This window comes from Brachyistius frenatus, unplaced genomic scaffold (genome assembly GCF_029030835.1).
Source record: "Brachyistius frenatus isolate BFR_SWC_R1_liver_20210118 unplaced genomic scaffold, ASM2903083v1 Contig_115, whole genome shotgun sequence".
NCBI classification, from domain to species: Eukaryota; Metazoa; Chordata; class Actinopteri; family Embiotocidae; genus Brachyistius; species Brachyistius frenatus.
The window spans coordinates 64,697-90,650 of record NW_027210714.1 but is presented as its reverse complement, the minus strand read 5'-3'; the positions used below and the strand labels follow the sequence as shown (position 1 = coordinate 90,650).

Sequence of the window (25,954 nt, the reverse complement as noted above, 5' to 3'; positions counted from 1 at the left end):
AGGAAGAGGTCAGATTAGGTAAAGGGACAACTTCTATCATGTTGCAGTTGTTTACAAAGTTGTCTGATGTGCGTGTCTCTCTAATTTCCACGATTACATCAGTAAAAAAAAAAAATCATGTACGCTTGACAGTTTCCCATTTGTGGGCAGTCTGCCTTTTTCTTTTTATCCACGCTCTAGAAAAGCAGATATGTTACTAAATTGCTTGATATAAATGTTACAAGCTGCATTTTCCTCCCACAATACTGGCAATTTAACAACAACAGCGATAGACCTTAAGGTGATTAAAAACCAGTTGGCATGTCTTTTGCAAATCCCCAAAACATCTCGTCCCTCCTACACAGCGCTGAACATCGATTAATCAAAGCGGTATTTCATGATTCTCATCCAGTTTGCTTTTTTTTTTTTTTTTTTAACTTTTTTTTATTTACTTACACTAAGTTTCCTTTGTCAGTCCGTCTTCTGGTGCTGTGTCTCTTTTATTTCTAACAACATCTCAAAATATTTCAGCAAAGCCTATTAATATTTCACACACAGAGAAAATGAATCGAGGGCAGGCGACAACAACGTCTGACCGACAGAAAAGATAACATGGGAAGACTGAATTTAAGTGAACTGAAAGAACAGTTAGAAAGCTGTAACCAGAAAAAAAAAAAAATCAGTTATGTATTAGATATCGCGGGGGAAATACCAAAATACACACAAGGATATCTCCAGGATTATCTGAACTCATATGGGTATAAATTTTCTAAAGTTAAATAATAAGTTACAGACACATCACATCCAAGTTCTTCCTGATAAATTATTCATTGGAAACTACTGTGCGAACGCAGCACTGTTTTGCATATGCCCCTCAAACTTGAAGCCCCATCTCATTCACACAAGAAATCCCTGATTGTTTATTGTGTTAAAGATGCAGCTCTTCAAATAATATTAGCATCCTTTATTCATAACATGATGTAAAGTAGACTCCCATCCGAGATAAGACACATAACCCTTCACCTTCCCTCTTGTCGTCTTTAGTCCTAATCTATCCTCGTTGTGCAGCATGTGGTTCTGTGGTAGAGCACAGAACGCCGCGTGCTCTTCACAACATATCCGTTACCACAATCAATGATTTAAATGTCAGCCATTGTTTTCTGCTCTTTTTAATGACACCATCATAAGCACTTATCCACCTCAGAAGGAGCCGCGGCTGTGGGAGACTGCCAGCGAAATTAAAATAATGAATAAAAGATAAGGCGGAGGAAAGTGCTGAACTGGGACTCCGGCTGAGCGGCCGTTATGAATGCGGGGCGGAAGTCACGTTTCCTCACCAACTTCCTCTGCAGTGACAGTGCCTCCGGGCTGTGTTGATAATTTGACCCGTCGGCTCATCAGCTGGGTCGTGGTCAGGTCCCCTGCTCTCCAGGGGGTGGGCGCATGGGTTGGGGAGGGGAAGGGGATTAGATTCTGATCTTTTGGTCAACAGTGTGTGTGATCTGGATGAGTGTGATGGATGACTTCTCCCTTGGGGTAACATGACGAGTGAATCCCACTCTAAGCCACGGGGAATACTGATCTCCTCTTTCCTGTTACATGGTTGTAATTTACATGATTGAACTGGGCCGCAGAACCTGGGAGGGGGTGGGGGGCGGGGGGGGGGGATTGCAGGTTGTGGGGTGGGGGTCTGCTGAAGGAAGTGATATATTTGACAGGCCAGAAGGCTCCTGCTCGCTTTATCATCAGGGGTCTTTATGGTACATCATAGACATGTAGCCTAATGCAATCGTATTTCCAGATGTTTCTCTTCTCCTCCCAAACTATCGTAAGGATTAATTTCATGCTTCAGTAGTTTGCTTTGGTTCTCGCTTCATTTACACTCACCACTGATGCTTTTTCCCAATTGATTTCATTTATTCAAATGACTACTCCATGGTTAAAGCTTATAGTGTTCATTTATTACATTGTTAAGAACATTTATTTGGATTATTTAAATGGGATTTTTTTTTTATTTAATTTTTTTAATAAAGATCAATAATACAAAAATATGGTGGTAAAAGTCATATTTACACTGCAAACACACCAGAGTTGAACCATTTCTTGTATGTTTCAAGGTACTCTTGGACGGGTTTGCAACTCCTCACCATTTTTTTTTATAGCTTCTACTTCTCCTTTTTGACACCATGTATGATCTTTCTTTCTCACACTGGATCCAGATTGCCATCGCTCGCTCAAGGGATTCATAGGAAATGATGCATGCATGTAATCCAGCACAGTTTTATCCCATTGATTACAGCCTCACTGTTTAATGTTCACTGTCTTTGAACCGTGTCGAAGACGTATTATGTTACTGGTAATGCAAACCGTGCCAAACTGTATCCTACTGCCGCTGCTTCATCCAAAAAACCTTGTGGAACAGAAAGTGGGTTTCACTGTTAAGCAGATACAGGCAATGTAATTAGTTTTCAGAGCAGGTAGTGCTGACTACGATTGTTCATCAAAAATACATATATAAAAAAAAAAAAAAAAAAAAAATCAGTTTTGTACTTTATTCATGACTGGATCAGTACTGTCCCAGAAGCAGCTCAACGCTCCCCTTCTATAAAAATAGTCTATTTTTGGCTGATAACAATGTGAGATTATTTAGTTGCACTGTAAAATGATACTTACGGCTGATTCCTTGTTGTATTTCAAACAAAGTTGCTGCTCAAGAAGCATTTACTGTCTCATTAAAGTGCATTCGCTGTTACCACGTGTGTCTCCAAATCAACCAGGACTGAAATCCTGGTAAATTTACAACTTCAAGTCTGTTAAAACGAATCAGCTCTAAAAATAATAATTATGCTAAATTTGACGGAAACTATATCTAAATATACGTAATAGTACCAGGGAGCTCTTTAAAATCCTCCTGGCAAAATAAAATAGCCTTGATACTGGAGGCGGCGGTGTCAGTATCATCAGCAGCTATTCATCATCAGCCCTCTTCAGCCAATGAAGGGGTTGCTCCAGTGCCACATGTCAGACTGCGTTTCACGGCTGTACCACCCTCGCAGTGGCCTCATGCTGAACTTTAATTATTGTGAGTGGCCTGGTGGAAAACCTTTTTTTTTTCCAGCTGACACAGCAAGCACGTCCCCTTTGTTCTTCCTTCTGACTGCTTTCTGTCACATTCTTGCCCTGACAGTGCTTCCTGTGTTTTTGGTGGACTTAAACCAAAATCAACTTCCCGACTCTCGCAAATACTAAAGAGGTCGCGGCAGTGAGGATGAAAAGATGGTTTCTATTGTCTTTTACAGTCAGTTCATCGGCAGTTTCTGTAGAAAAAGCCATTACGGGAAACTGCCTGAGTCTGCAAGCAGCACAGTCATTCTGCTTACAGTCTGAAGTGAGTCATTAGCTGTCTGTTCTGTTGTTCATTTGTCACTTATTTGCTTTGGAGGATCTGTAAGTGGTCCTAAAGGGGAAATGGCTTTGATAATGGTTTGTGGACAAGATTGTCCCTGAATGACAAACTATTTCTTCAGCATGACAGCAGTTAGTTGAAATCTGTCTGAGAGCACATGGAGAGCCCTTGTGGGTCGGCGCTCACAAGGACTCTGTGGCCAGAATGTCCAGTTCTATTGTCAAGGTCTCCCAAGTCTCTCTATTGAAAGGCTTTTAATCCACACCATCATTTCATTCTCATATTTTATATTCCTCTACACCTTGAACAAATCAAAAGTACTGAGCTCCCTGTGCTCAGTGATTGCAGAGGAAAGCTTGCAATAGATTGTTTTTTTATGCTGTGTACATTCCACTTGTGTTAATCTGTTGTTGTTGTTGTTGTTATTTTTTTAACTTCTAACACAGACACCACAGAGTCTAAAGGAAAGCTACATGTTTGAAATCGTTTTAAACAATAATTTGTCGCTGACCCTAACCAAGTGGTTTTGGTGCCTAACCGGGGGCGCTAATGTAAGAAACACTCCTGTAATAAACCGATATAATCGATATGGCCGTATGGACTGGAAGACTTGTACTTTACACACATGCACAATGAGTAAGATAACTTTTTTCTTTAATTGTCTTTCCTTCTTTTTCAGTCAATATTACGTACCGCAATCCTTATTGTTTGTATTTTGCTTTCTATGCCTCTAAAAATAATGTTTACTCTCTTTGTCCGATGACATCTTCATTTCCTCTTCCATCATCCAGGTTTATGATTTAACTCGAGTATAAATTGGGTATTCAGTGATTAATCTGTCTGAGGATTTCACAATATTTCATCGGCTCTTTGTGTTATGGATCTGGCTCGCTCAAGCTTATCGACTCGCCAGCATCCCAGCCTCCAGTGCAAGCTCTGATCTGCCTGTTGCTCCTGCAGATAAGTGAAGTTTAAGCTATCATGCAGTGTAAACAGCACTGAATAATAAAAGACAGTCTTACAATTTAAAAGACCTCCTTCTTTTGGTGCTCGGAGGACATATACTCAGGAAAATTGTCTTGCGGAGCGTTGTCAAGAGTCTCTTGCAGTTTTTCAAAGCAAAACAACAACCAGGAAATGTTTGATTTCCTCTTAAAATGGGTTAGTGTCATGCCCAATTGAAAAGAGACCATTTAATCTTCTTAAGCAGTCAAAGATGAAGACAGCAACAGCACAGGGAGGTCTGAGAGGAGAGCCAAGATATTTATCTGCGATAGGGAGCAATGAGTTCTCTGTAGCCTGAGAGAGAGAGGGAGAGAGCTAGTGCTTTGCTTTGAATCAAAACAAAAAGGGCATTTCAGGGGCCCCGTCAGCAGGCTAGGCTATGCAATTAAATTCCTCCATTTGAAATAGCATAGCTGAGGAAGTAGGACAAGCGTGCTCTCCGCTGCACGGCCAGGTATAATGATAATTCACCGTTATGGTTTCAGGAATGATTTAAGGGTTGTGGAGTGTTTTTGGCATGCAGAGAAAACTTACAATGGACATGACAGCAACTCATGGGCAGTGTGGGGAAAAACATAACAACATCTGCAAATTGCAAGTGAAGTCAAAATGTAGCAGCAGGTAGTTTGAAAGTGATTACCAACAATACATTTAGATTGGTGCTTTCATACAACACACCGTTTACATTGCAGCTTTTCACACAAACATCTTGTATTGACGGCAATAAACATAAAGGAAAGAATAGATACGCGGAAAAGAAAAAATGTTACAAAAGAGAACGGCAATTGGCTGTTAGTGTGTGGGGGTTGGTTGGTGCTTCCAGAGCGGGGCTGGGCAGCTTGGAGCGAAGCAGACAGCAGACTTTAAACAAATCTGCCTGATTGCCTGTTTCCCTGATGTGTCCCTGAATGACAGGGTCGACAGTATGAAGAGGTCTCCCTCTGATTAGTTATTAAGGCCGTGGCCAATTCCATTTGTACCACATGGGGTGGGAGCCATCAGCACAGCATGCAGGCCATTACCACTGATGCCTGTGTATTTGAAGTTGGTCATAATGAATTTAAGTTATCCGTGTGGTTAATTCGTTTGATCATTCCAGTCAGATGACACTTTTTTTGACTTGCAGACTCCTTAAGAGAGCAATATTTTCCTGTGCAGTAAAAGTTTCCAATAGAGCATAATTTATTAACAGTTTATTGTTTGTATCTAAAAAAAACAAAAACAAAACATTTATTAAGGATGTATTGATCAGTAATAAGCCAGTGATAACAGGTCTAAGATAAATAAAATCCCCTTGGCTGTTGTATATCCTCCTCTTGCATAAGTGGTTTGTCTTGTTTGTCATTTAGCGAGCTCTTTAACTAAACTTGATGGCTTATTAGAAACTCACTGTCTGCATAAAATCGCCAGTTTCCAATTATAAATGAGTTTAAGCCACTGACAGATTGATCAAGCTAAACCAGGTAATTGGCTGGGCTGAGGTTTGGCCAGTGTCAGCTCATTTCAGACACATCATTGTCAGCATATATGTCAACCTAATAATCTCTATTACAGAGTTTGACCACCAGAAAATACTTACAAGTTGATTTTCACGCAGTTTAATGAGCCACTATGTATATATTTTAGTAAAAAAAAAAAAAAAAAAGGGTTGCTTATGTTATGTGTTTATTGAATCTGAACAAGATGCAACCATCAGCTGATAAATTGGTGTCAGAATTTTAAACTCCCAAATATCAATATCGTATTTGCCTGGAAAGTATCCGAACCAGTATCAGTCAAGCTATCATCACTATTAAGGGTTCATCAGAAGTTCTGATTATTAATCGGTAAGATGTGCTTGATATATAATCATATCGACAATATGATAAATTGGCCGGGCCTTCATCTCACTTGGGCATATCTTGGTTAAAATTACTTCAATGATTAATGTTAAAACAAATAATGTCCAAAATATCAAAGCAGATTTCTTTTTCAGATCCCAGGTGCGGATGGATACCGGTCGCACTCGAACAGTAAAACAAACAAGCTATAAGTAATATTTAAAGGCAAAGCACATTATGCTAGCAGCCACAGTGATTTTCCACAACCTGGCAACCCAAATGTTTGCTTTTATAAATGCTTAATGGAGCTCTAGAAAGCATTAATAAAACATTTATTACAAATCAATAAAGCTTTAACCTTACTCACTTACAATAAACCCCTTATAGAAACGCGTACCCTCTTACAGGAAGTGTTCAGACGGCACTTAAGCATGTTGGAGGGCCAGAAATTAAAGTGGTAAACACCATTCACTGCTGAAGATGTTCATTATTATGGACGTGAAGGGTTGTCAGCCAAAAAAGGCGGATGATGCAACCTTCTGTCCTCTTTGTCCACTGCCCTCTAGACATATTTCCGTTCAAGTTAAGCTCTTTCATCATGTTTGATGGACAGGGGGCAACGTATTTGCTTTATGAGTTGAGCAGATCTGTCAAGCTGCCGGCAGCCCGCTGCTACAGTTAACTGACTGATTGATTTATATGCGACTTCCCTGGAGAGTGACATTCGCTCGTCAATGGCAAAGCCCCCTTTTTCCCCTTTCCGTCCTCCCTTCGTCTCCCTCCTCTCTCTGTATACATTTAACCCCCGTGACCCTTTCTTCCTACACTCCATCTTAAATGGCCTCTGGCAGGAGCACACAATTGACTGCAGCCTTGATGAAGGACGCAGACAATTCAATAAGTGCTAAAGGCATGACGATTACAGATGAGCGCGCAAGCTCATCGCTAGCAAATATTGGGCTCGTTAAATATGATCTGGAAAATGTCATCTGACTCTACATTTACCGCTTTGATTAGCTCGTAGTGTCCATCTCTGTGATGGAACATCTGACCTGCAGTAATTACATTCCTGCTGTAAGCAAACCTCTTAGTCTTTCCAAAGCTTTCACTCCTTTGCAGTTTGAGTTTGTTAAATTGGAGCGCACACCATTACCAACTAGAACATGAACGCGACATGTTCAGGTGACATTTTTTCATCAGACAAGCAACTATACGCCATCTGCCACGTGTGGGGCAAACGTTAATTGAAGTAGCGACCATAATTTAAAATCCATTACTCCGAAAGTGATAAAAATGATCCCGCTCGAAATTATAGTTTCATCTTCCGGCTAAAAGCGAAAAACATAGATGTCCGACTGTGGCCTCAACTTTTTCTATTTTCCTGCCCTCTCTTAGCTGAAGTTGCGGTCAGACAAACTTCTTGAGAGCTGGAAATCAGTCTTTTCAGAGCGCAGCTTGTTATTGCTACACCTGTCTGCTAGACAGACTGTTGCTGTGGGGTGAAGCTGATGGCCCAGCTGGGGGTAAATGACTTTGCTTGGGCGATGAGACAGGCGTCTTCTCATCAGCCGCAAGCTTCACGAATACAGAGTTGTGCAAAAGGTGTGTGTGTGTGTGGTGGTGAGGGGGGGGAGATGGTGGTGGTTTGGGGGGGGGTTGGTCAGATGGTATCAGCAGCTGTGAGGCGGAGCGATGACTCACTTCCATAGTGCCCTTATCTTATGATGCATGCAAGCAGGAGCGGGTTGCAGGTAGACCATACATCAGCGCATGGCTGTATCCAGGCAGTTTTCGGTGTGAAGGTGTGAAACATTGCAGCCATATTCCAGAAACATCCTGCTCATCCTTTGAAATGTGTCCTAGACCCTCGGCTCTGTTGGCTCTTTGTCATCGTGCTGTATTGTATTCACATCCAATCACGTCGGCTCCAGACACAAAGAAAGCCTCAAGGATGAAACCAGACATTTGCTGCTGCAGGAGAATTATCATTAAAGATCCCCAATTCTTTCACCGTTTAGACACTGGCCCTCCTTTTTTTTTTTTTTTTTATCTGTGGATGACTGTTGATCCATGAGACTTCACACGGAGGAATACTATTTTCTGATAATATAGTTCCTCCTCCGGTCCAGGCCGGCTATCTCTAACATTCGCGTCCCCCGCCAGGAGAGTCTGACACGCAACCTCGTAGTTTCTAGGGTGAATGCATCCCTCGTCCTTATTGCCCCCTCCATATTGTGACTCCGATGCACGGGGAGGATGGGAGGATGGACTGTGAGGTTGGGGAGGGCGTCGCTGTGCTGTCTGATTAAAACAAGGAAGTGTACAACTCCATCTGCGCAGAGGTTTAAGTAGAAGGTGTCGGTGGTAACAAAGACGTATTTCTGAGAATAACTGCATCAGAAGTTGCAGCATGAAAGCGGTGAGACGGTATGAATATCTGGTCAGCTCTCTGAATCTACTGTCTTTTTCCTTTCAGTGGGCCGGTGTCAGCGGATGAGGTTGGCTGTTCTCCGCAAACCATCATGGATCTAAACTACTGGCCATTCCCCCATCTCGAAATGTCCCGTCTGGATGTCTCCTGCTCCACAACACCTCCCTGTGTCTGATCTGTGACCCCTGGGACTCCCAGGCTCTGGACAACCATGACGCAAATGGACTACAAATACACCCTGCTGGGCTCCACGGTGGACGACTACCGCAAGAGGCCGCTGCTCCTGCAGGTGGACGATACGCCTGTGAACCTGTTTGCGGTCCTGGAGGTGAAACGGGAGGCACCAAGGCGCTCCAGCACCCTGGGCTGCTTCCGCAAGATCCGTCTCTACAGCTTCCTGTTCGGCCTGGCCGTCATGTTCCTCATCATGGCCTCGTACATTTTGACCGGGGACAAGAAGGGCCTCCTCCTCACCCCTTCCCCCTACCACTTCAGCAGCCTGGTCAGCCCGGGACCTTTTGCCTTCAACCTCTCCTCAGTCAAGGACTACGCACACATCAAACTGGTGGTCAAGTCCATCACATCCAAGGTGGAGTTTCGCAGCCGTCGACAGCTTCCGGAGCTTAAAGCGCTGCTTAAGAGTGAGCCACATGTGAGTACCCAAACCGTACTGTATGTCCGTGTGTTCGGATTTAATGAACTCAAATAAATCTTAAGGGAGCAAATTGGATCAAAAGTGTGATTTTGTTATCAAATTGATTGCATAATGAATACTTCAGAGTTTTATTAATGTTATCTTCCAATTTTAATCATAACAAATGTGGCCCAGCATGACATTGATCACTCTTCTAATTGAGAATCACAGATGTGTCTTGAAGCATAATTAAATCTTTAGTGAAAAGGTGATTCCTATCAGTATTCAAGCCTACATGCTGACGACACAGGGTTCAATACAGCGACACTGGTGCAGTCTCCCACTGGTCGCGGTGTCTAATTTAATTTATAAAGAGATAAACCTGCTCTGAAAACCTTGTATAACACTTCATGTCGTACCAAATAATTGCATACCTATTTTGTTCTTAGGGGATTTGAAGCTCAAAGTCATTCCGCAGTCTTCAAACACATTGGTCCTGCGGCTCTCTCAGTGTCCGTCTCACCTCAAAGACTGGTTCAATTAATTAAAAAATAATCCGAATGATAATGGCCTGTGCCTGGGCTATTTGCGACATAACTAATTTCTTATTGAACAAGCTAATGAATGGGAGAGTGCGGCTGCAGGACAATCAATACCGCGTCTGGGGATGGATCCGGCATTAATTGTCCTTAAAGTAGCTGTGTGCCTCACAGGAGGCAGCGAGCGGGTCGTAATAACGTCGTCCTTTGTTGTGTTTGAACAACAACAACAACAAAAAAGATGTTAAAAACTCTTTGAAAGGGGAGTAAAAAAAAAAAAAACCATCAGAAGTGTGTACTTTACTTCCACACCAGAGGATGTGTCAGTTTTACTCCCACAGGGCACACCGCATGTATGCTCATGTACACGGCTGTCACAAAGCATAAGGATAGATAAAGGTTAACGTTTTAGAAGTTTGTACATCCATACTGGGAGAACACTGAAGGACATGGAAGTCCTATTTAGGGTAGTTAGGACAATGAGCCGAGTTTGATGATCAAATCAACTGCTTGAGACCACGCTAAGGACAAAAAGCCTCCAGAAACAAGAAGAAAATGAAGACCAGATAGAGTCGCAGATTTAAAAGACACCAAGTCTCTGCTGATGTTTGTTGGAGTGTGACCTTCAGTCAGTCACTGAATAAAAGGAATTGAATTATGAAAAAGATTTGTTGCCTTGTTACTTTATTGTCCGTGTAAAACATTGTGACAATAACACATTGTTCATCTGATGTGGATGTCAACAATCTCAAACAGAGAAAACGTATGTGCGCATACGTGCACTCGCTTCTTTCAATGCGTCTCGGCAGCCAATTAACGGCAAGCCTGCCCCTCTAGAGACTGCGTTCTCCCGCACAAACTTGTCACTGTGTTTGTGTCAAAACAGCAGCGCGAATACCATGAAGTTTTTCATTTGTTTTAACAAACCTCCCCGCTTGAATGTGTCACGTGACGGGAATGTGTTTATCTTCCGTCGTGCAGCTTTAGCAATGATAATCTTCAGTTTACTGGAGGTTTACTGAAATATCTTTGGACGCAGGTCGACTCAGGAGCCTTGACCCAGCCCGCTTTCTTTGCCTTTACAGATGTTTTCTGTCATCCCCCGCAAATTCCTGCCCGGTGTCAAGAACCCCTGCTGGTACGAGGAATACACGGGGAATATCACTTCGGACCCATACAGGACAAACTTGTACGGACGCTACTCGCGGCGCTTCCGGACGGTTTTTCAGCACTTGAGGAACACTTTCCAGGAACAGTTGTTTCACCACGACAGGAAACTCTACCGCATGCGGTGCCTTCCGTATTTCTACATCATTGGCCAACCAAAGTGTGGCACAACGGACCTGTATGACAGACTGAGGCTGCACCCGGACGTCAAGTTCACCACTTTCAAAGAGCCACACTGGTGGACCCGCAAGAGGTTTGGTGAGTAAAGAATACTATAATTTCCTGTGGCAGAGGCCTCCAGGCTGGTTCACAATAATGAGAGCCTGAGAGCATTGTGAGTGTGAAATGTGACTCTCTACAACATATCATTGTGGCAGCGCTATACCTCAGGGGGGCCTCAGAAGAGCACAGTGCCAGAAGTTTGAAGAGGACTTAAAGGCAGGCCTGTCTGTTTCATGAGCAGCATTAAATGTATCTCCCAAACTTGTACTGTCATATTGTTAGGATGTGTGGATTCTGGTAATTAAATTTCCATCATTTCTACACATTTCAGGAGAAGATTTGGGACAACGTCCTCTAGGGATTGACTGACAACTTCACACTACATCAAACTGGGATTTTCTACATCGAATAAACCAAAAACTGTAATCTTTATGTAAAAACTCAGCTCGACGCGAGCCCTGAATGCGACATTTATTATGTATTTCTGATGCACGCTGTTCAGTCTCCCAGTGCAATTCCAATGCAATTAACTGAGAAATGAATATTCAAGACCCGTTTTGTGCCGTGCATGAGAATAAAGTTAAGTTGTTTATTTTCTACCTGAGAGCTGTTAGCCCCAAATTTACAGCTCTGATGGTGTACTTACAATCTTTATCGCCTTCTCCATTCAGCATTCTGAATGTTAATCTTCTTTTTTTTTTTTTTTTTTTTTTTTCCTCCTCCTGTGTGGATTTCCACCATCATTAGCCCCTTACCGGCGCCGCTTCCCCATCTTAGCGCGTAGACGGCAGGGCTCATGTGGTAACGATGCTCATTAACAGCTCGACTGAAACTCTACGCCGAAGAATCGAGACTGCCTTAGTTCACCGTCATCTGTGACATAGATTTGTCTCCGCGGTAGAAACCACTTGAAAGTAACATGTGAAAAATTGTGTTTGAAGCCTCCTCACACACTTTGAGCCCACACATGTGGGCGCACCGTTTCCTGCTCTCGTTTAGCAAACGTTCATGTTGCACTCGTTTCTTGCGACAGCATGAAGTCGGCTTCCCTCGGCTTCTCGCTGCTGCTTAGTTTTACAGCTTTCTACCTGGTCCCCCTTTTGCACACTGAATATTTTTGTACTCTCCTTGAAAAGAGTAGGAGCGATCATACATTTATCTAATCACACAGAAAATGATTTGATTTTTTTTTTTATGATGGAGCCGTTTCCTATTTGACAAACTCTTGTTGTTGGAAATATCTGCCAATTAAAGATGGTGAAGACTTGAGTACTATCTGTTAATCACTGGCTTGTTTCAGTTCGGATTTCTTAGACACACACACAACCTACTGCTGCCACAGGGCCGGCTTTCACGGTTGGCATTCAAGGAGTTTGAACAGGTGGTAACTCAAACAAGTCATTTACTCAAACAAAGAGACGAAACCCTCAAACTGCGCGGCGCGAAAGTAAGAGCCGCCTCACAGCAGACATCTGGTCGAACGGCAGCTCTGTCATCTAAAAGTGTAGTTGCCATCGTGGTTTTTCTTTCTCCGTGAGCATCTGTCATGTTAAAAGAAGTACCACACCATCACAGATGGGATTAAGAGCCACGCGAAAATCTGGGAGCGAGAACTGAAACCCCTCTGTACTGTACAAATCCAACACTCACTTCACTTGCAGGTGTAACGTTGGCCTGCTCCTTTGGTTTGATAGATTTTATTTTTTTTCTTGAATTAAATCTAGCTGATAATAAAGCGAGCGGTAAAAGTTTGAAGTAGGCAAACATTCTAATTCCGTCTCGTGTTTTTTCCGCCCCCCCCAAAAAAAGGCAAATCATCACGCGCGATACCTGTGTTTCTTGTTTCCCTTTATAACCGAAACAGTCATTAAGATTCATGAATAATGGAGAAACTTCAACAGCTCAAGAGAGAGGCATCAGTAGTGTGAGTTAGTGTGTGTGCGTGTCACTATTGTGAGTCATTGAGAAGAAACATTTTAAAGAAAAATGATGAGCAGTTAAACTGCAGGCCATTGATCTGCCTCTCGACTGATGGAAAATCATCTCTGATTACGAAATCAAAGGCAGATTAGATAATGGCTTTACACCGAGTTGTGTATATACAGTGCGCACATAATCTCATAATTCTCCTTTAAGAACAGCAGCTGCACTATCACATCAGTGCAGTGTGAGGACTCAATTATCATGGTGATTTCTCACAGTGGATACAAGCTGCTCAGCAATGACTGATACACGTATTTTGTTTTGCCTGGAACTAACTGTATAAAGATGACTTAATGATTTTTAATAATTTAATTTGGGGTTTTGGCATAATTATTGTGCAACGCACCATGTTGGGCAAATAAAAATAAAAATAAATCACCAAAATTTTCACCACAGATATCAAGAGAAGCTTAACTGTCACAGCCAGAGCTCTCCCTTTGAAGTTCATCCAGTTGCTGACTATGCCCCTAATCCCTCTTAGACTCACAAAACCTAATTGGTGGATTGATCAATCTGCGTGCAATACTTATTTTAAATGTGTTGCATTTAGTTGCAGTTGAAAATTATTTGAAGCTCATGACATTGTGGGGCGTGGACGAGTTGTTTGCCTTAATTTATCTGCCTCCCGCGTATGTTTTCTGCAGCTTGTGATGTTGCGTAGCAGCAAATGCAGCTGTATCCCAAGGACATAGGTCCCTCTCAGTTATTGTCCCCTACCCCCCCCCCCTACCCCCTCCTCCTCCTGCTCCTCCGTGCTTTCATCTTCGCTGTCACTTTCCTTCTTTCCATCCCTTCTAGTCCTGTACTTCAGGCTATGTGCTGGTAATCAGCGCTTTTCTCTTAACACATCCTTTGAGAACACTCTGAATTCAAATGGTCTTGTTTTGTATTTATTTATTTCATTCCCCTCGAGGTGCCGCTCAGCCGATGCAGTGAAAAGGTGATTTGATGCGATCCGCGCCACATAACTTTCTTAGAGGAGCAGTTTGAATCTTAAGCAGATGTCTCTTCTGTGTACAGTTGCCATCGAGAGAGACGCCCTATTTGAAAATTGCTCTACGCTTAATTCACATCAAAATGCTAAAATAAAAAAATACAACAAAAAGTAGGACACACCAGAGCCACCACACCTAACACAAGCGTGACCGTTCTGGATGAATTACGATGCAGGCTGAGTGTTTGGAGGCTTTACTAGAGTTTTCTAATCATGTTTTCCTGCCAACTAGAGAAAGGTGTTTTACTCGGGCACCATCAAAGCATCACTGAGAGTAACAGACACCCGAGTTACCTCATTATCCTCATGCATGGATATTCCTCAGTCTTACACCGTATCTCTACAATTGCCTAGTAAATTCTAATTGTGCCGAGCACCACAGCAGCTCAGATGGAAAACGCCTTTGCCAGTGCAGCATTTAAAGCATTAACTTGACATCGGCCCTTAATTGGAAAGACAAAAATCCGAACAGGGACGGTTGTTCCCTGACGAGTTTGGATTGGATCTGAACTTGGATTTGTTTTTAGGTCACCCTGCAGTCAGGACAACACACAAAGAAGCTCTAATGACTTCCTTCAATGTGATCACAGAAACCCACGGAGAGGAGTGCTAGCAGGCTTTAACAAAAACATGCCTGATGAATACACACCCACCTCTGGCTGTGGATTCCCACCCAAAGCCATGTCCACTCGAGCGCTTTTTTCCCCCCAGGCTCATGTGATAAGATGAGATGTGATAACTCGCCAACAAACAGAAACCTACCAAAACATATATGTGTCTCCTATGAGGTGTGTTCACCTTGACTTGTCTTCTTTCCCTGCCAGGCATCATTCGTCTCAGTGAGGGCTTCCATGATCGATACCCAGTGGAAGACTACCTGGACTTGTTCGATCAGGCTGCTTACCAAATTCAGGGCAACCTCACAGCAAATGCCAGTGGATCCCCGAGTCACCCTGACATCATCATCGGTAAGTCAAATGACAGTCAGTCTGACTACAGTATCGTGTGTGTCCCCCCCCCCAAAATGTGAACTATCATCTTATAACAAGCACATTTGATAACCATATGAGCCATATGATAACCAATACTCAATATATAAAGCGCATAATTCAAAACCCACTGGATCGGGATCTATTTGTGAAATATTTTGCTGACATAGAAATCATCCATTCTTTACCACAAACGTACTTTTTGGTCAAAAAAGTTCAACTATTTGTTTGAGGGATTGACACGAAGAGGATGTGAAGGACTGCTGCACTGAACTAAGTTACAAAACGCAACTGCATACTCGGGCTACCGAGATGATTGCAGCAGCTGCAACTTTCTGATGCAATGAAGACGACAGGAAATATATGAAAATTTTTTTTTAAAAAAAGGCTCGGATGTCAACTGCAAGTGTTTTGTTTAGTAAAGAGAGAGCAAATGAAGAATGAAAACAGAGTATGGGGATTATAATGAAAGCACAATCATCCTGAGTACACACACACACACACACACACACACACACACACACACACACACACACACACACACACACACACACACACACACACACACACACACACACGATACGGCCCCAGAATAATATCACAATACTCGCTTTAACTATATTATTGACCATATGACAAAATACTGAAAGATATTTTATTACTAATTTACAAAAACAAACAATTGCTACAAAATCAGCATTAATGCAACAGCTTTCCTTCAAATACTTGGTAATGATATTGGTGTAGTTTGTTGTACATCTGATCTTTATCATTTTCATGATATCATTTTTAACATGACGAATAAAATTCATAACAGTATTATAGGAACGAAACAATATGGCACATCCCTAACAAATAGATGTACCTGGTGTTGCCGTGACGATATGAACGGTAAAACTGAACGCTGAACAACGATAAAGCCATGCCTCGTTTGTGACAGCTCTCCTGTTAACGTCTTCTTTAAACTATAAATGCAGTTTAAAACTAACCTTCATCCGGCCCCTTTATATATATATATATATATATATATATATATATATATATATATATATATATATATATATATATATATATATATATATATATATATATATATATATATATATATATATATATATATATATATATATATATATATATATATATATATATATATATATATATATATATATATATATATATATATATATGGGGGGGGGGGGGGGGGGGGGGGGGGGGGGGGGGGGGGGGGCTAACGGTAAACACATTCTTTAATCCAAAAGCAACAAAACCAAACTTTCTATCTAATATCAACTCCAGGCCTAAACTTAACTGTAACACAGACACTGAATATTATATTCTACTTTTTGCGCTGTGCAAGCACAAGTAAAGCATAATTTCCAACTCAGCACACCTTGGGGTGGCATATTATGACAGGAAGTTGCTTATCAGCGTTTGTCTGACCCAGTAAAACACAACCAATCTACTGCAGAATGATTATCTTGAGAATTACACGTTAGTGGGAAGCTAAGAGAACGAGATACAAATGATAGCCGTGTAAAACGCTGTCTGACATCCTGCTAATCAGATCTCCAGGCAGTTTTAGTTGCGCAAATATTTCCTGCTCTTTAATCTCTGCCTTCCTGTTTTGTCAGAGCATCAAGTCGTGTCAGGCAACAGCTTTCGATGGTAAACCCCCTCCCCCCCCCCTTTTTTTTTTTTTTCCTCTGCAGAATCATATTAGTTACTCAGGTCATGTATCTGCGCTGCGATCTGTGCCCGACAGTACCCGGCGCCCTCGTCAGGCTGCAGTCGATGGCGTTTTGGCTCGGGGTGACCCGACACTTGCCGGGAACTTCACTCGTAATCCCGTCTTCAATATTACGACGCTACAATTAAAGCAGCAGGTAGCGAGGCTGAGGCGCACGGCCGCTCCGTAGCGGCCACTGTCGCTTCCTCGAGGGAGGGAAGGTCATTTTTAAGAGAGATAGTGGCTCAGCCCTAAAGAGAGGCTCTAACAGCTTAATACTACCGGACTTCCTTCTGCTTCACTTAGCCACTTCACTGAAGTGCGATATAAAGGAATCATTGTTTTTTTGTGTCAGGACAGCAATAATATCCGCAGCGGGGTGGAGAAGTCTCACAAACCTCCTTCCTCTATCTGCATATCCTGTTTCCAGCCTCTCTGCTTCTATCTGCTTCTGTCTCTTCCCGCCGTCCAAACACGATCTCAAAGAAACTGCTCAGCTGCAAAGAAAAACTGATTTAAGTTTTCAACAATGGGCTTTTCACACTGGACTGAGTTGGAGCATTGAGAGCAGCTTAGCATGCTGCCCTGTTTTGTTTCCCTCTTTAAATAAATAATCCTTGTGAGGGGGGGGGAGTGTGCCAAAGCCCCTCTCAGTATTCACACCATGCCCTGGGAGAGCCCAGCAAGGTGCAGGCCTTCGGCCAGGATCACGGGCTTCTGATTCTCTTCAACCGCCGGCCAAGACCAAGCCACTGTGAAACACCAGAGGCACGCCGGTCTGGCTCCTCCATTTGTTTGTCCTATTGCAGACCTCTCCCCGCGGAGCGAAATGAGCCCTTTTAATGGACACGGAGACCTTTAAATAGACTTGATCACAGTGTGTATCATTTTAAGCGTAACGGCATTAGCAGCGATGGCGTTCCACTCGCACCGCTGTCATCGCAAGAAAATAGGTCCTGGTTGTCATCTCTTTCTTCCGAAGGAAGTGAGGTAGATAAAGGCCCGTGTTGTGTTCTCTCCAAATACATCACGGCTTCACTTCACAGATAAGAGGGTAATGAAGGCACGGACAGCCTAATGAATCCTGGATATCATTTCTCAGCGCGGGAACTGATAAAGTTTCTCGTCTCAAGTTGTTTGAGAAACGACGTCCTCCGACTCGCTACGAGCAGCAGTACTGTCGCCGGGCGGACTGCAAGTCGCTCCGCTCTTTGTTTCTCACAGCTGCAGATGTACCTGTTCTTGCTTTTTTTTTTTTGTGTGCCTGTTTGTGCACTTGTTTCAGCATCTCTAATTTTATTGGCATGTTACATGTGGGGTGGGAACATGCTGCGTCTGTGAGTTCTGACCATAATTTAGAGGCAATTATATGAAGGCTTCTGCATATTTATCGTTTCCTAAACAGACAAAACTGCAGGAAAATTAGCTGGGTTTTTTTGGGTGTTTTTTTAATGACTAGAGCTAAAAAAAAAATTAATAATTCAAAACTCTAAATGAAAATTGGATCTGAAGAACAACTTTAGTGTACAAACAGCAGTAAATATTTGTTTTTTTTTTACTTTGACAGGGTTTGGAGGTCAGTCAGCCAATCATTCATTCATGTGTACTGTCAATGTCACAAGAAAATCTTGTTTACTGTAAACTAAAATGAAAGGACTTTTTTTCAAACATAGCTCATAAGTGCACAAGGACATTAATTGTAGTAGTAAATTAGTTTGACCTCTGCATCTAACTATCTTTTAAAAAAATTTCCCCTCGGGGATTAATAAAGTAACTACCTAACCTAACCTAACCTAACCTATCTTCAATATTGAAATCGCTCTTTTTCACTACTTTGACCGGCCATGCACTGCAGAAATGTCTGTCGCAAGAGTCAAAGATCACGTATTCAGTTGGTTTTGTTTGACCTCCAGCTCAAAACCCAATTACAAAGACATAAAACAGGGAAGAGCTGCAAATCCTCACTTTTGAGATGGCTGGAACCATGACATATTTGGCATTTCTGCTTGGCAAAGGATTAAGCAATTAATGGATCCTCAAAAGAGAAGCTAATTAAATTTTCTGTTGGTTGGATAAGACGGTGAAAGGACCAGTAGTTTAAACCCCTCTGCTGCCTCGAAAATATCTTAAATCAACAACAACAAAAAACAAACAAAAAATGTTCAACGACGCCAAACAGTGAACACATTTGTTTCGTCCCGGCGTGACTGACTGCGTACATCCCCCCCGCGCGTGATGGTCCGCGTGCATGTTTTTGTGTTTGAATTAAATGTGGCTGTATGTTCATGCAGGAGAAGCCAGTGCCTCCACCATGTGGGATAACAACGCCTGGGTGTATTTCTATGACAACACCACAGAGGGAGAGCCTCCCTTCCTCATCCAGGACTTCATTCACGCCCTGCAGCCCGACGCCCACTTCATCGTCATGCTCAGGGACCCGGTGGAAAGGTGGGAGAAGACACCCTTCCGTCTCTCTGCCACCCGGTCGCGCAGCCTCGACCGAAATGGCAGTAATAGCAGGATGCGGCTTGGCGCCCCTATCGTAACTGTTGACACGTTGACAGATGTGTTCCAGGTTTATAACAAACAAAACACCTGTTGTCACAAGAGACGTGACGGGCGTTTACTTAGGCTGGCTGTCACACAAGCTTCGTTATGATGCCTCTATCAAAGCGGGCGGACAGCTCGCTGCCGAAGGCCCGCGAGGGCTTCTGTTCGAACTGGGATTTTATGCTTGATAACATTGATTTTTTTTTTTTTTTTTTTTTTTTTTTTTAACGGCGGAAAAAGTCTGAACATGCCCTCCGTAATTGCCTTCGTCTGTCAAATCGCGGCCCGTGCGACCTTTCCCCAAACACAATTCTTGGGGAAATGAATTTCACGCTCAATTAGATCAACTGCGCCATTTTTATTATGCGAGACTTGTTTACAGCCTCTGCATTTCCTCGGTACGGACACTGTCTTAGATCTCAAACTAAATTGCAGTGCGCCGATGATGTGGCTCGGTGTCTCCAGCATTCCTTTTCATACATCAGGCGGCAGACACATTTACTCAATCTTCAGGGCAAACATTAGAAGTCAACTGAACGAAAATTCACTACGATATGAGATGAATATATATATATAAGGCTCATTTTGTTATGATTACCTAAAATCAGTTTGAAACAGGATAAAAAAATCCACAAAAAAAAAATCAATCTTTTTATAACCAATTTTTCTTTAACAGCGTGACTGCATAAACTGCTGCTTTTTAGTGCATGAAGACAGAATAATATTTAAAAAAAAAAAAAAAAGGTTTATACTCTTGCGCGTTCAAATTTGGTCACTGGGCATCTCCGTTGTCTTGCAGGCTCTACTCTGACTACCTTTACTTTGGCATCGCCAACAAGTCTGCAGAGGATTTCCACGAGAAGGTGTCGGAGTCACTGCAGTTATTCGAGGGGTGCCTTACGGAGTACACGATGCGCTCCTGTGTGTACAACACTACTGTCAACAATGCCATGCCGGTGAGTGTTCCCTCCCTCCCCGCCTTTCTGTCTCACGGCCCCCCCCCCCCCCCCCCCCCCCCCCCACCCACCCCTGCCGAAAACCGGCATTTAGCGAAGGGAAGGGACCGGCAATGCTGTTGAGCACTTCAACACCTCAAGCCTCTGTGTACAAAATCTAGTTCCACAACGCTGCGAACGACCTTCTTTACTCGCAGACTTAGTGTCGGTCGGCGCAGGGCTGTTAGGGTGTTAGGGCCCACCGCCAGTTTTTTTTTCTCAAGAGTTATTTGCCCATGTGAAAAGCATTGCAGCTGTCCACGCAGCAGCCTTTCACGCCTGTGGCTCCTTGATAAAAGTTTTGCAGCTCAGACTAGGGTCCAGGGAGTGAAAACAAACACCAGAACGAGAAGACGATTGGCCGAAACTGTTGTACCAAATTAATTTGACAAAGACATGTTCACTGGCCTCCGCTTGGAATCATTCAAATGGCTTCTCAGTTGGACTAAAAAGGGTGTGAGGTATATATATATATTTTTTTTTATGTACACTTACTGTTCTACAATGAACTGTAACACAGGTATCTAAAAATCCATTTCAACATCAATTAGGCTATCTGGAAATGCTCTGGTTGAAATCTCACAAAAGATCAGCGGGCTAAATCTATTTGTCGGGCTGCAACTTGCTCCCAGAATACAGGCTGATTAAATCGTTTGTTTTACGAGAAATCTAAAAATATTTCAATTCATCGCTATATAAAAATTTTTTTAAAAAAAGAGAAGGAACTGAGGTATCGATATAAGTGGCTTCACCTCATTGTGAAGTGAAACTAAATTGCAAAATCATGTCGGGGGAGGGGGAAGGGAGGGGGGGGGCGTGGTATAAAATGAGTGCCTGGTTTCTCGATTCTCGAGGTAACTCCGTCTTTCTTATATCCCTCAGCCACTCCACATAATAAAACACCACATAATACCAGCACATGTTCACATGCCCACACGGTGTCTGGCATCACCCAGTCGAATTGACGGGGAAGATCAAAGAGAGTTAAAGCAGTTCAGACTCCCTCCCACAGCCGTTGCCTCCCGACGCGTGTTCGTCTCCTTCAAGAGGCGTATGCACGCATCCGTCCGCTGAGTTTCCAGGACGAAACTCGGTTACATCTCACCTCGGTTGTCCCGTTTTGTGCCCTCAGGTCAGATTGCAAGTCGGCCTTTACATCGTGTACCTGATGGACTGGCTGACCGTCTTCGGCAGGGAGCAGATTCTGGTCCTGAGGTTGGAAGACCACGCCTCGAACAGGAAATACACGATGCACCGAGTCTTTGGTTTCCTTAACCTGGGTGAGTGAGCGGCACATCGCAAAATGTGACCCCACATGTGATCATTCCCTCTCGGGACTCGGGAGCAGCGCAATGCAAAACGAGCTCACTAAATACGAATAGGGATACGTCGAGTTACAATGGCTGGGACCACAAGCAGCAGCAGCAGCAGGAGGTCGCCATCCTCGGACATGCTGATTGAACAAATCCGATATCAGTCAGTCATTGTCACATTAAAATGCCAAGACGACGATGTGATTACAATTTTGTACAAGCCTGTACTGAATACTGGTGGAGACAAATTTGCATTTTTTTTTTTTTTTTTTTTTAAGGCTTCATGTTTAATCCCAAACAGTTTCACACAGGAAGATTGACAAGTTTGAGAAATAAAAAAATGATAAAAATAAAAAATAAAAAAATAAAAAAACCTCAAACAAAGCAGAAGAAAAGACTTGGTCCACAGCCTCTCAGTTGTACTCGCAACCGGAAAAATGTATCTACGTCTTTTCGTCTTTCATTTGTGCGGTGTTGTAGCGCGGCAATTGAATGCTTTGATTTGCGAACGGCGCTGCGTCTCAGCCACAAACGAGAGCTTCTCGATTCTGGACAAAATGAGAATCATCATTTTCCGACTTAGAATTGAGATCACGATTCTCTTTCCCCGATTCTTTTTCAATACAAATGTCGCCGGCCTCGTTTACCTGATGCAGAAGCGATCTTGACACATAACTCGACGGTGATCATTCATCATCATCGATGAGCCTGACGCAGAAGATTAGACTGCCTCTAAACGATAATCCTCCTACTTTGCCAAATCATTACAACGCCTGGTAGTTTAGTCTCTGTACGCAGCGCTGCGAGGCGCTCGCAGGCCCGACGCAGAAACATCCGCTTCGGGCAACAGAGAGGGAAGGCTTTCGTTTTCAACTCAAACGCAATATTTTCACAAATCGGACACTGAACATAAAAACAATCAACTTTTGTCTCCTGTCTTATTTTGATCAATACAACCCTGAACTTGTTTTTCGCCCGGGATCGCTGGATTTACTTTCCTTACCGACGGTTCCTGCCGCTCCACATCGCAAGGGTTAACGCTGCATTGTAATTTGTTGAGGAGGGGGGGGGGGGAATAGGACAAATAGTGTCATTTTGTAAAAGAGATCGTACAAAGGCATTGACCGAGATCGGGATTTGAATACGCTCGATCGCGGAGCCCTGCCGCGAACGCTAAATAGAAGTCGAGGGAGCGATTTCTGCTTTTGTTCTGCAGTGCGACTAAAAAAAAAAGCAGTGCATGTATTGAGCTAGCAAATTTGTGTTTGTTTTTGGAGTGCTCGAGTCATGTACAGCCCACCTGATTCTCCTTTTACCTTCGGCATCAAAGATGCCAACCTGAGGTAAACAACAGACGGGTGGGAAATTAGCACCAACCACCAGCTGGTAAAATATGAAATTGATTAGTAGACTTTAGACACAAAACATTTTTTTACTATTGAGTGGCTGGCGAATTGAAACAATTTGCGTCAGTGGCTGGTAAATATGTACATTTTGAAAGGTTAATTTAGCAGTGTATCACAGTTCTGCCCTGTGGTATAGAAGCCCCCCCCCACTTGCTTCTTTCTCGCTAGTTTATTCCGCAGTGGAATTGCAGACGGAGCTCCTCAAAGAGCATCCAAGGTGCTGTTACGTCCCAAACACTATTCAGTTTCAGAGTCCTCCAAGAGTATTTTTGTTCCATTTGTTTAGAGCTGCAGCAAAGTCTAAAGTAGTCCAGAAAGCGGGGATGTGAAACATGTGTTTGTTTTCACAGGGCCGCTGACAAAAGAAATAGAGTCGGAAATAACAAGAAGTCCAGCATCCAACACCAGGAGGCCGGCTGACAAAAACCTGGGACCAATGCTGCCCATCACTAAAGAGATCCTGCGGGACTTCTACATGCCGTTCAATGAGAAATTGGCAAAAGTGCTGCGGAATGACTCCTTCCTCTGGGAGAATAACTCCAAACTCTGAACAGCCCACGTCCCGATTACTTCAGTAAGAAAAACCACTGATGCGTCAGCCAGCCCCTTTGTTTGGTTTCATCTCTCTCAAGTGCCCATGAAAATCAATGTTGTTGTTTTTTTTTTAATCATTTTTTTTAATTTAAATTATTTTTTAAGTTATAAAAGCAGAGATGAATCAAAGATAGAAATTAGCACAAGCAAGTGTGGTGGTTTTGTGTGAGTGTTTGTGAGAGTGAGTGAATACGAGAGAAGCTGGCAGGTCTTGATTGTTTTTGATTTTTTTTTTTTTTCTTGTGACCAGATGTACAAAGTTAAATAGTGAATTAAAAAAATAATAATAATAAAACAGTCTGGTGTTGTCCTTTTATGTTTGGTTTGATTAATTCAAAAGATAGTCCACCGCACACAACTAAAACAATGAGACCTAAAGGTTTTTGTACTTTTCATCCAAATACAGCTGGAATATGTTCAAACAGATGAAAGACTTTGTTTGGGCCTTGAAGTCTTCGGTGTTAAATAGCGAAACCCAGCTCGATGGCAATAGCTCTAATCAGAGCACTGCGGATTAATGAAGCAACAGCACCATCTGCTGTAATATACAAGTAACTGCAATCTTGAAATCGTCCTCGTCCAATACTACTTGCTGAGGTCCAAGAGGCTAAAAATGGACGCAATAACACACCTCAAGACAATAATGTGCTGTGTTTGGATTTGTTTGTGGTGCAAGCATTTAAAGGCAATTAAAAAGAGGACTTACATTTGGTAACTGAAGTGAGTCCGTTTGCTTAGAGGCAGTTACAAATACAGTAATCACTCGGATCAATCCATCGCGATAATCTCTCCTTCCGTTGAAATACTGTCACAATTGCCGTATAATAATAAATGAGCAACAGGCTGAATTTAAAGACTTGTAATTGGATTTAAAGGCTATACATCTGCTGAATTCATTTGGCAATTGAAAAGGCTTTTGAATAACTCGGGACAGCAGCGGCTGCACTAAAGCAAACATCGATGCAACGTGTTTTAAAACCCCGCAGAGGGATTCACGTCAGATAGAAATTCGATGCGTACTGTGTGGAGCACGTCCATCCTCGACACCAGAGGGCAGCCTATACCGAAGAATATGCAGCTGAAACTGGGAGGTCAGGTTACTGAAACAGCAGGGAAAGATCAATACCTTTAGCGCCAACAAATATCCAGAAAAAGTACAATAGTAGACAAAACATCAGTACTTCTGTCTTTTCTTAAATGAACACAGCTCTTTCACCGTGCGGTCTCAAAGCGCCAGCAGCAACTTTGACTACTTTGTCCTCATTGAAATCAAGACAATCGGGCTGAATTTGTGTTTTTTTTTATTTAAAAAAAAAAATAATAATAATAAAGAGAGACTGCAAATCATTTGCATATTTTGTTTAGAGTTGGACGGTTCATCTGGCCCGGCTGAAGAGGTTCCACTTCACTGAGCAACTTCAATTTCCTCGGAATTCACAAATATTATCAAAGCTTCTTTCGTACTCGTCTGTGCTGTATCAGAATACAGTGACTGACAGGAAACTGGACAACGACTGCCACTGAGAAAACTCCACAGACTTTTTGAGACACACATTTAGCCGCACACTCCACCATTGCACTTTTTTTTTTGTCAGCATTGCTCCTGTGCTGAATTTAGTCCTTTAGTGTCCTAAAAATACAACCTGTTGTCATGGGCAATTATGTCTTTTTTTTTTTTTTTTTTTTTTTTTTTCAGACCCTGGCAGTTTTTCTCAATCACTTACCTCATGTGGAACAGACTTATAATGGTAATACAGAGTTGATATTTGGCATTTAAGAGCTGACCTCATCCCTCACAGGAATACACTCAACTCAGCAAAGCAGAGCCTAAAAGTGAGGATAATAAACTTCAGCCTCTACAAGTTAGCCTTTAAGTAGATGCTGGGGTGCAGGTGGAGCTTATTTTCACGTTTATTTTATATTTCAGCATTAGCAGCAACTGTGAGCAGAAGAGGTAGGCAGGGACTATAGGAGAGGGTGGGGGGTGGGGGGGGCAGACAAGGCACCTGCCTCAGTGTTAGACATGTCACATCTGTACCAGATGTTGCTCACTTCCTCTTATTAACACAGGATATGTACGTGGAAATGGGCTTAAGGTCGGGAACCAACGTAAACCACAGAGGAGCAGCTCAGAAAAATGTAATTATGATAATGAATAGCACCGGACAACTCAAGTTCAACTAAATCCCTTGTTTTGA

The 25,954-nt window shown here is 42.7% G+C and overlaps 1 protein-coding gene across 1 annotated transcript in view; it reads left to right on the top strand.

The window, feature by feature from the left end:
• The window catches only part of LOC138629405 (carbohydrate sulfotransferase 15-like), a 35,416-nt gene extending 11,379 nt beyond the window's left edge, over positions 1–24,037 (top strand). The window contains exons 2-8 of the mRNA XM_069713070.1: positions 8,687–9,293; positions 10,900–11,239; positions 15,005–15,148; positions 19,190–19,346; positions 20,248–20,404; positions 21,576–21,723; positions 23,513–24,037. Of these exons, the coding sequence (XP_069569171.1) occupies positions 8,853–9,293; positions 10,900–11,239; positions 15,005–15,148; positions 19,190–19,346; positions 20,248–20,404; positions 21,576–21,723; positions 23,513–23,712 (1,587 nt within the window). The 5' untranslated portion in view covers positions 8,687–8,852 and the 3' untranslated portion in view covers positions 23,713–24,037. The remainder of the gene's footprint in view (positions 1–8,686; positions 9,294–10,899; positions 11,240–15,004; positions 15,149–19,189; positions 19,347–20,247; positions 20,405–21,575; positions 21,724–23,512) is intronic.
• Positions 24,038–25,954: the final 1,917 nt, after the last annotated feature.